The following is an 11673-nucleotide window of genomic DNA, read 5'->3' on the forward strand; positions in this document are numbered from 1 at the left end:
CTTTTAGTTACCTCATTTTACAGGCAAGTGATGTGAGTCTGAGATTATGTTAACTGCTAGCAAATTCAGCTCTGGTCTTCCTGACTATAGAGCCTTTACCATGTTATTTGTACAAGCACACTTTAATTTTAAAATGGATTGATATAAAGCACCAGCTAAAAAAATTTTTGTCCTCTTATAGCTGTAACTTGTAAGAGACTCAGTTATAATTAGTATGTCCAGAGAAGCTGGGTGAGCATCTCATGTCCAGCATTACTCTTTACTCTCCTTGAGTATTTCCCCAGGAAAAATGTCACAGCAGACATTATTATATGTATTATAAACTAGGGGCAGATCTCTTGGAAAAAGAAAAAGAAAAAGAAAGCATGACTATAAAAAATACCATCCATCCTCAGGCTTCTTAGGGAAAGAGCACAGAAAATGAAGGGGAGATTCAAGTTTCTTATATGACACTATAGTAACCATTTTGTCTTTGAGAGACATTTTAAGAAATTGAGTAAACAACTGTTAACAACTCTTTCTCTACCTGAGCTGCTGACGGTGCAGAAAAGAGGGCTGGGCTTTAAGCTCTGTGGTCCCAGAGGGCAGAACTAAACCCACCACTGTTCACAAGTGCCTCACCAGTCACAGCAGGAGTCCTTGTGCCTCGCACGAGGGATGCTAACCTGCAAGTTTCTTTCTGATTTGATTTGATTTGCTACAGATGTTTGAAGGCAAGGAAAAGCGACTGGAGTTGATCCAGGAGCTACGCACCAGCCATGCACTGCAAGAGGACGACAGGCTGCTGAAGAAAGCCGAGAAGCAAGTGACGCTGGCCTTACAGCGGCAGAGAAACCTGCATGAGCACAAGGTTCTTTCCTTTATTTCTTGTGACTCTGTCTCCTCAGGTTGTTATTACTGCACAAGCAGCATCATAAGAACAGTAAATGAAATGACAAAGAAACATCCACCACCCCCATCCCATCACTCTATCAGTTGGCATTTTTAAACAATGCTGCTGCAGTCTAGAATTGGAATGGGGGGGTGGTGCCCTCACTGAACTGAATATGGTCTTATTTTATTTGCAAAAAAAAAAAGGACAAATCCCATATTTTAAAAAGGTTTTTCCTTCCAATTTTCTTAAGTATTTGATGATTCTACTATATTTCAGTGGGGGTTCAGCAGTATGAAAATAAAAGCAAAAAAAAAAAAAAAGACAGGAGATTTGTTTTAAAATATCAGCACTTATTTTATGAGTTTTGGAACTGTACCTAGCCCATGCTGGTTAAGCTGCATGTTAAATATGTTAAGATCTCATGGTATTCTGTGGCTCTCATCATGTCATCTGACAACAGCTGGTAATTGCAGCTCTACTCAACAACTGTAAATGTTTTTCCTATTTTCTTCTGGCATTTGTCCATGTGTGCAGCTTTTAATGTTGCTGACCAAAGGGTAGACAGGATTTTACTATCTTTCCCACTTAACCTATAAATCAATATGAAAAAGAATCAATTTGCCCAGTTTGGTGTTATAAAAAAGCAAACTCACAGTGAAGTTAATATAACCCACCCTTAGTAACACATGTACTGCTTGGGCCATGTGGGATTGGGCACAAAAGGTAAGCAGCTTGGAAATGAGCACATTAGTCCTTTTACGTGACACTGGGCTTATGGGGGAGATAGAGCAAGATGGCGGAAGAGTAGGGTCTCCAAATCACCTGTCTCCACCAAACTACCTAGAAGACACTGGGCTTATGGATGGTCTCTGAGTTTGGAGGAGCTGGTGTAGGCGAGGGAGGAGGAAAACCAAAGGCTAACAGACCCAATAGAGAGACCAGAGAAATAAGGGAATGTGGACACTAGAGTCTCTGAATCTGGAGGTCTGAGAGTCCTGGAAATGAGAGAGCCAGGGCCTGTGCTTCTGTTCAGATGGGAGCGCCAGGACCCAGAAACTGGGTAGAAAAATGCCCTCCTTGGCCCTTTGAAGTTTCTGATTATAGACATTAGCAGGTACACGTAAGCCAGTCCAGGCTTTTTAACTCATCTGTCCCAGTTAGTGGGCACATACTTAACTGCTATCATGTCACCTAACAGCTAAAGGAGGAGTTAATGGAAAGAGCAGTCACTTAGCAAAGGACTCTCACCCTGCTTACCTTTCGTCTACCTGGATACATCAGTGATATGCAGGAATCTGAGGGAGGGGGCACCTCACATATACCTCCAACTGATCCTCTCCTTTTCTCCTCTTTTTTTTTTTTTCTTTCCTCCTCTTGTATTTTCTATGGGGAATAGTGCAGAAAATGCACAGTTCCCTATTATGTAATATATTGCATGATATGATCACAGCAAAATCACCTTCCTAAATATTTTTACTTAATTTTCAAATTAGATTGCACTACCTTAGCATTCTCAAATTTCTTGCTGAGGGAGGAGGCTGTACATGAACAAATAGCCATCTTGGGTTTTAAAGGTTGCATCTGCCCCCCTCCCCCCAACTGAAGGAGCTTGTGATCCTGAGACAAGGAGAGGATTCATTTGTGGTCTCTGGGCTGAATGATCAGTTTATAATGTAAGCAGTAGTGAGGCACTCTTCATGTGACCCTTCCTTTCCACCGCCCTCTATCATGTAAGTAAAGCTGAACTTTGTAGTTAAAAAGCATGTATGGGCTGGGAGGTGAGGGAGGAGGAGGAGAAGGGTGTTGGGGCTGATGTCCACACTTGAATGACAGTCTTACCAGTAGCTCCATCACCTTTGAGATCTGTGTTGTTACCTCCCTTCGATACAAACCAGAGAAGAACCCAGTACAGAAGGAGTACAGAACCCAGTACAGACTGGGAGAAGAGCCCTTTCCCCTTATACCTGAGGATAGGAGAAGGAACAGGATGAAGCTGCAAAAGAAGCAATCTTCTTTTTTTTTTTTTTTTTTTTTAAGATTTTACTTATTCATGAGAGAGACAGAGAGGCAGAGATACAGGCAGAGGGTGAAGCAGACTCCATGCAGGGAGCCCAATGTGGGACTCGATCCCAGGACTCCAGGATCACGCCCTGGGCCAAAAGCAGGTGCTAAACCACTGAGCTACCCAGAGATCCCCCCGGAAGCAGTCTTCTTAAACACTTTTATTCTCCAGGTGTCAAAGCCAGGACAGAAGGGTCCATAAATAGATACTCCAGGCCCCAACTTTACCTCAACACTTACATAGACCTGTAGGCTTTTTCCTGCTCTGTTTCAAAGATAGTTCTTAATGACTTTGAAGTTATTTAAAAGAATAAAGAGTCTCACAGTTCTCTACTTTGATGATTCAAGAACTTAAAATTCCCCAAACTTGTGTCAAAGAACCAAGCATTAAAAAATTAAAGGGTGGGCAGCCCAGGTGGCTCAGCGGTTTAGCACCACCTTCAGCCCAGGGTGTGATCCTGGAGATCCGTGATCGAGTCCCATATCAGGCTCCCTGCATGGAGCCTGCTTCTCCCTCGGCCTGTGTCTCTGCCTCTCTCTCTCACTGTCGCTCATAAATAAATAAATAAAATCTTTAAAAAAAATTAAAAGGTATCCTGAGTGAATTTCTTGGAGACTCCATTTTATTGAGCTCCAAAAAAATCTTTTTAATAAAAACCCTGACATTTCCCTTCCTGTCTGGGAAAATAGAAGCACTCTACCTTCTAGATAAAAATGAAAAAAAAAAAAAACTTGTGTGGATACTAACAGAAATGTTTTGTTAAATCCTCATCATAATTTGAGGAGTCTAACCTGTCAGTGACTGACTGAGCAATCACTTTCTTATGTCTAAGTTTGTATCATAAGTTTTCTTAGTAAGAACTCTTGGGATGGGGCCAGCCTAGTGATAATATCCCTTTAAAAAAATTTTTTTTATTCCTATCTTATTTAATTTATTTTTTTAATGGAAGCTCAATTTGTCAATATATAGTTTAAGACCCAGTGTTCATCCCATCAAGTGCCCTCCTCAGTGCCTATCACCCAATTACCCCATTCCCCCCACCCACCTCCCCTTCTACTACCCTTTGTTTGTTTCCAGAGTTAGGAGTATCTCATGTTTTGCCACCCTCTCTAATTTTTCCCACTCATTTTCCCTCCTTTCCCTTATAATCCCTTTCACTACTTTTTATATTCCCTGTATGAGTGAAACTGTATGATGATTGTCCTAATAACACTGAGTTCATTCTGAAAGTGAAGTGGCTGTCAGGAGTTCTGGGTAATCCAGCATCCTTCTTAGACATCCCCATGCTTAGTAGAATTTGAATCCTTAAAAATGTATTATTATTTTTAAGGTCTCACTGGTTGAAAACCATTTGGCTGGACTGGAAGGAAGGGTGCTGGCAGACATGTTTGACTTTCTGTCCAAAGAGCTAGTGAGACTACAGGAAGAGAGGAGGATCCATGCTTTTGCCATGCTGGCCGAGAGGCAGCGGAGGATGCGAGAAGCTGAAGAGAGTGGTCGACGCCAAGTGGAGCAAAGGCGCCTGCGGGAGGAGGACCAGATATTTAAGGAGGCAAGTGGGGGTGCAGCTGGATGTCTGGAAGCTATTTGTTTGTGAGGAGCTGAATCAAACCCGAAGAAACTCATGATGTGAAATGGCATTTGTCCTTTGTTTTTCATTGTGTTTTACAACTATGTATTGAGTTACTATGATATGCTAGTCACTGTGAGGTACTTTGGAAGAGAGAAACCAGACATGGTCCCTTTTCTCCTGGAGCATAAGTTCTATATAGCATGCAAATATGTGTAGAATTAGAAAATCTAGTAAAGTTCGTGGAGGAAACAGATGGGGCCCAGTGACACATTTTTAAACAGATTACTTTGCTTGCTGTGTGGAGAACAGGTTGGAGGGAGGACAGAGTGAGAACAAGGAAATCAGGAAGGAGGCTGTTGAAGTAGTTTAGGCCAATGAGAAATAGGGAGAATCAAGGAAGATGTCCAGTTTCTGGTTTAAGCAACTGGGAAGATGATACTGTTTTTTTTTTTTTTTTTTTTTTTTTTTTTTTTTTTGTTATGATACTGTTTTTTGAGGTGGAAGAGCAGAGTGTGGAATTAGTTTAGGGACAGGGGTGGAATCAGGAATTTGATTTTTATTAGGTTCAAGACATTCTAGTGGAGGTGTCATTTCAGCAGGTGGATAGACAAGATGGGATTTAAAAGAGAGGTTTTGACCAAAGATATAAACTAGCGTACCAGGTTGGTAAGTTAGAATTCTGACCAAGACATCATGGGTGTGAAATTCCAAAGTGAGCAAGATGTAAATTCAGAGGAAGTTCAAGGAACTAGTAAGTTCTCAAAGCATTCATCCTCATCAAGACTATAAAAGTTCAAGTGTGAAAATTGGAGGGGGCTTATGAAGATTTCCTTTAAAAGGAACTATGCTGTGACTACCCATTCCCCTCCCCAACACACACCTGCCAAAACACACCCAGAGGTTGGTTTCTTTTCCTGTACTCATTGATGATCTTGATATGTATCTTTTCACTTAGAGTGTCTGACCCTCTAGAAATGGAGAGAAGGGGAGCTGGGGAGCTGGCTGCTTTGGAGGTGGGCATAGATGAGGCTGTGTGGGTGGCCACCACACCCAGAATATGTCAAGGCAAAGGCTCTGTGAGAATTTCCCTTGGACCAGATGTGGGCCACATGGGAAAGAGAACCAATGGGGATCTTAAAAGATTTCCTGTCCAACAGGCAAGAGGGCTGTCTGAATTTTAAGTGTGGATACTCAGTTTAAAAAAAAAAGTGTCCTTTTAAGATCTTATTTAATCTGAGATTTTTAGGATTTACCTAGTTCTCATGGAATTAGGATTGATTCATGAATAGTATTTGCTCTGTGTGTTTCAAGTGTTTTTAAAACCAAACAGATTGTTCTCCCTCTACACAGCTTGAGGCGTTTTGAGTTACATATTGTCAAGTTCAGCTTTTTAACTGGACTAGCAGATCATCTACAATTTGTAGCAGCCTATAATCCATATCCTAGCTTCCTACCATCCTAACACATTTTGCTTCAGAAAGAGTTGCTGAGACTTAAAAAGTATTAGTAAACCAAAACTTACTACCACATCTAATATCACTAAGGAAAAACCAGCTGGGATGAGAAGAACCAGCCTAGGGGTGAGAATAAAAAGGAAAGGGACATAGAAACCACTCTGTTCAAAAACACAGGAAGGAAGGAGGAGGTGACAGCTTCAAGAAAGGTACCTTTTAAGTGGGAATGACCCCAGGAAATTTCAGCCATGTCTAGGAAGGGCAAGAAAGGGCTAAGATGAACCTTCTAGCCTGATTTAAGGATCATTTATGTGAGTCATGTATCCACCTATGGACCCCAAGTTGAAATACCATCCATCATTTATTTTTTAATTTTTATTATTTTTTTTAAGATTTTATTTATTTATTCATGAGAGACACACAAAGAGAGAGAGCAGCAGAGACACAGGCAGAGGGAGAAGCAGGCTCCATGCAGAGAGCCTGACGTGGGACTCAATCCCGGGTCTCCAGGATCAGGGCCTAGGATGAAGGCAGTGCTAAACTGCTGAGCCACCCAGGCTGCCCCCATCCATCATTTAAATTTCTAATCTCCCTTCACATGACCCTCTTAAAGATAAATATGCTTGCACATAAATATACCAAAAAACAGAAATGTTTACATTACGTAAATTTCCAGAAAAATAAATATATTGAGAAACATAGTCATTGGCGTATATTTAAACACAGACACGTGTTTGTATGCACGTACTCAAAGACATTCAGAAACAATGCAGAGCACATAATGTTAAAGACATAGAGGAACATACACAATTCACAGCCACCTACGCATTTCCTTATTCATTCAAGCACAGACAAGCACAAGTGTGTCCAGAAACTTACACATTAATAAAGACATATGTAAGCATCCAAGTGCATATACTGCTAGAGGCAGACAACATTAAACTTTTCACCTCTGAACTCGTATAAGACTCAGTTGTCTAATTATTTCACATAGGTGCGACTTGCCTCCTGAATAAGACTGTGGGTGGGCTCCATGAGAGCAAGCATATTGTATATATATCACTTTGTGCCTTCTTCAGCACCAGCACAGGTCCCTGCACAGAAGACACTGAGAAAATATATTTTGGTTGATTGCTTGCTTGGTTGTTACTGTATTAAACTGGTCATTGAGTCTCATCCACAGGGAAGGCCTTGGGATTCCAGGTTATGGTCTTGGTGTTTTACAAGTAGATGCACAGTAAACATTACATACTCAGAGTCTTACTGCAATGCCAGTCAAGAAATAGTGAGTTGTTATCAAGTACCAAAGCATTATCTCAGATACAAAGAACTATTCTGACATGAAATATAAAAGTACCTTTTGCCCAAGAAATACAAAATCTGTTCAGGAGACAGAATACATATAAAACTAAGTATGCTGCACTTGATGCCTATGATGCTTCTTGTCCATCTACCTACAAAACAGGGAAACTAAACTGTACTATTTATTATTGCATACTTAGGGAGGAAAACTGTAAAGAAAAGTGTGTTTACCGTAAAATCATGACAGTAGAAAGGGTCTATGGTCAGGAAGAGCCCATAGTGGCTGCCTAGAATTCTAGCAGTGGCTACCTGGGTACTGGCTTTACGCTAATTCATTACACAGTACATCTGTCACTGTGCACTTTTAAAATATGTGTTCTATTTCACAATTTCAGAAACCTTAAAAAAGCAGCAGTCCAGGATATGATCATTTAAAAATTCATCAGAGACCTGGGATCACTCTAGGTTTCTGCTTTTCCGTCCTTATGGCATGGCCCTCATGTCAGTTTTAGATGACTTCTGGTGCTCCAGTATTATGACCCCATGAAATGAGAAGTGAAAGAGAATAAATAAATAAATAAAATAAGCGAGGTTTCTCCCTTAATCCTTTCTAGGGGCCTCTCAGTTAATTTTGACTCAAGTCATGATCTTAGGGTCATGAGATCGAGCCCCACTTCAGGCTACATGCCGGATAGAACCTGCTTAAGATGTTCTTTCTCCCCTCACTGGGTTGTGTTCTATCTCTCTCTCTTAAAAAAAAAGCAAAAAGAACCTAGAAAGTGCACAGATGGCTTCAGCATGTACACCCTTAACCAGAACTATGGGTATTAGGAAATGTAGTCTTGACTCTAGACATCTGTTGGTGCAGCTAAAATTCAGGGGGCTCTGTTATGTAAGAAGGAGAGAAAGGACATTGGGAAATACCTCTTAGTCTCTGCCACATATGGGTAGTTTGACCAAGTCACATTGCCAGAATGAACAAAGCCAAGATCCAAAACAGGGTTATTGATTGAAGCCCATGATCTTTCTGTAGTGTTATATTGCCCACCCTAAGTAAGACCCATAATTCTAAAATGGGGTAGGTGGAGAGGAGCTTCACCGAATGGGAAGGTAAGTGGACTGGAAACAGACTGATTGGACAGGAAAACAAAAGGATTGATCAATGAGGGGACTTTTGACTTAATGAACAAAAATAGATCTGCTTAAAAAAGGTCAGCCAATGTTTGCAACCAATTTTGCTCATACAGTAGTATTCCTGTTCTCAGTAACAGGGGTATTTTTGGGTTTTGCAGGTGATTAAAGTTCACCAAAATACTATAACTTCCTATCTGGAAGACATAATCCTGAATACTGAAGAGAATACTGCAGAAGAACAAGCCAGGGCAGAAATTGAGAAGATGGCTGAGGAAATCAATGACGTTGCTTATGAAATGGAGAGCCGGTTTGTATCAAGAGAACATACGGCAGAATGGATAACCCATTGGCTGTTACTCATATGTATTTTTCAAGAGCTTAAGATTTTACCACCAAGGAGAAACAAGTATATATCTCCTGTGTCAGTGTCCTTTGTTTTAATTGCATAACTCTTCAAAAGTCAACATGCCCATACCTTTGTATGGCAGGAGCACTGGGAGTAGAATTTTTAGTTATCCTCTGCAGTCTGGATCGCTAACATATTACTTTTAGAATACCACAAATCATGAAAACAATGTGAATAAGCATATGTAGTATTACCTCACCCCAAAACGTTTGGCTTCTTGTATAAGTTATATCTTTAAAGTTCCCTTCCTGGCAGGCAGGCTAATTGAAGGATAGGGTCAAATCTGAATTTGCATGAAGTTAACCAAGCCCACCAGGAGTGTAATATTTCAGACTACTTCATCAAGGAAAAGGCAGTGGTGGGACTTGAGCAGTGGAGTCCCTTACACAAGCAAGGAGAACCTAAGTAGAAATCAGCAGCAGAAGTAAGGCAGCAAAGGAAAAAGTTTACTTTTTTTTTTTCTTTTTTAGTCGAACTCAGCTTCAGTCAGAGGAGATTGTTGCTGAGTTGGTTTATAGTTTCCTGATCCCAGAGGTACAGAAGGAGTTTGTCAAAGAAAAAGGTAAGCCAATGTAATGCTTTGCTTTGTGATTTCTTTGAAAAGATGTAAACTGTTGTCAGTATCCCTGAGATTTAAAATGAGCAGAAGTAGGAAGAAATTTTTGAAGGAGAATGACTGAGTTTTTTTTATTTTAGAGCTTGTCAAGTTCTTTTCATGCTGATTCCAGAATATAATGATCTCTAATATAGATGGGATGCAGTTCTAAGTGTGACAGAATATCAAAAGCCAAACCTTCTTTAAGAGGAAGTTCCCAAAAGAGTTGTATTTTGTGATTTGATTTTTTTTAAGACATAAAGCAGATGTTGACAATATATAGGATTTTCAGATTGTGCTAAGCTTTGGAGGTGGGACACATACAAGGTGGGTATTGGAAAGCTGAGATGCTTGAAGGGCTTAAGTCTATCCTGCTCTGTGCACAGATGTCTTCTGTTTCTGCCAGAACTATATGGAAGTATAAATATCTTCACTTATTTGTCAAAGGTGGCATGTTTTGAAGACTAATGCTTTTAGTCAATAAAGAAAAAACTTTAAAAAAGAATACTTTGGGGGCACCTAGGTGACTCAGTCGGTTAAGCGTCTGACTCTTGATTTCAGCCCAGGTCATGATCCCAGGATCATGAGATCAAGCCCCACATTTGGCTCCACACTAAGCATGGAACCTGCTTGAGATTCTCTCTCCCCTCCGCCCCCACCCAAAAGCACCCCTCAAAAAGAATACTCTTCTGGAGCTTTCAGACTGTTGGTGACAGGTTACCAGAGAGGGGGGTACAACCAGAAGATCAGGATTTAAGTGAAGTAACTTCCAGGGAAGATGGCCAAGTAGGAAGATCCTAAACTCACTTCTCCCATGGTAATTCCTAGATAAAACCCACATCAGTGTAAATAACCCAGAAAAATGACTTTAAACCTGGCAGAATGCACTTTCAATGCCTAAATGTAGAGAAGAGACCACATCGGAAATGGTAGGAAGGGTGCAGACACGGTTGGGAGCCAAACTGACCAATGTCACTGTCCATGGAAGTGAGGGACACCATGAGCATGGAGAGGGGAGAGCAGCAGACCCCACACCAGCCACGCTAGCAAGGGAGAACCTGCACTGAGAAGATGAATCCCAGTCGCTTCGAAAACCAGAGGGGCTTAACATTGTGAGTTTTACAATCAGCAGGGCTCAACACTTGTAACTTTATAAATCAGCGGCTTGGTCCTGGAGAGCCAGAGAGCGCAAGGAAACCGTCCCCACTCTTAAAGAGACAGCATAACACACAGCCCCACTGGGATACAGCATGGAAACAGCAGTTTGAGTCCAGTGGAAGGAGATTTACTAATCTCAGAATGTGTGATCTGGGGCAAGGATCTTTAGAAGACTTCTCCAAAATCAAAATTGCTATCAGGTGCCATTTACCTCCCTCAACCCCAGCCTAGATAAACAGATACCTACAAGGACCAGTAAAGTGCACACACTCTCCACTTAGCTTACTGACAATGTGTCCCATCCCCATGTTCCCCTGTGGATCCACGTTCTCCAAACTAATCCACTTATCAGGAGTTCATCCAAAGCAGTGCCACAAACCTGACATTATGCCAGCAGGCCTAGTGGGCTAGCAACACTCCAAAGTGACTTCTGCCCCAGGGAGGGGTAAGATAACCACACACACATCAATTCAACTGTAGGCCCCGCAGTGGGCAGACATCTGGTCTGACTACACCTTTGCCCACCAATGAAAGCCTCACAGGAGTCAACACAGGGGAATGCCCTGTAGTTCAGTGTGACCACAGCTCTGGCAAATATCTGGGCTGACCAAAATCAAGCCCAAGGTGATCCCAGTCTGGCCCACTAAAACAGGGACCAAACCCTGCCCACACAGACAGAGAGCCTTTGCAGACAACTAAATTGAAGGCAAATACGATTCAGCCACAACAGTAGGGCACATACAACACACATACAAGACACCTCTGAATGCCAGGGTCTGGTGAATAGGAGACATTGTACTGCAAGGCACCATAGGACCACTTCTTCATATGTGCATAACTTTCAAGAGCCAGAAATGTAGCTGACTTTCATAAGACATTATAACAGACATAGAGAGTTAGACAAAATGAGGAGACAAAAGAATATGTCCCAAATGAGAGGACTGGACAAAATCACAAGAAAGCTAATGGAACAGAGGTAAGCAATATGCCTGATAGAAAATTTAAAATAATAGTAATAAAAATACTCACTGGAGTGGAGAAAAGAGTGAAGGACTCCATGAGATACTCAACAAAGAAAGATAAAAAACACAAAAAAGAACCAGAGATGAAGAACC

General features: G+C 41.3%; 1 protein-coding gene and 1 long non-coding RNA gene across 4 annotated transcripts in view; one reads left to right on the top strand and one right to left on the bottom strand.

Annotated features, from left to right (window-relative positions):
- CFAP91 (cilia and flagella associated protein 91) overlaps positions 1-11673 on the top strand; it is a 104182-nt gene that overhangs the window by 70809 nt on the left and 21700 nt on the right. For all 3 annotated transcript variants that reach the window (XM_035709837.2, XM_025476238.3, XM_025476256.3), the window contains 4 exons: positions 704-850; positions 4267-4488; positions 8558-8706; positions 9276-9367. In XM_035709837.2, coding sequence (XP_035565730.1) covers positions 704-850; positions 4267-4488; positions 8558-8706; positions 9276-9367 — 610 coding nt within the window. The remainder of the gene's footprint in view (positions 1-703; positions 851-4266; positions 4489-8557; positions 8707-9275; positions 9368-11673) is intronic.
- LOC112677647 (uncharacterized) overlaps positions 1-11673 on the bottom strand; it is a 50710-nt gene that overhangs the window by 12395 nt on the left and 26642 nt on the right. The window lies entirely within an intron of this gene.

Source organism: Canis lupus, chromosome 33 (assembly GCF_003254725.2).
Source record: "Canis lupus dingo isolate Sandy chromosome 33, ASM325472v2, whole genome shotgun sequence".
Taxonomy (NCBI): domain Eukaryota; kingdom Metazoa; phylum Chordata; class Mammalia; order Carnivora; family Canidae; genus Canis; species Canis lupus.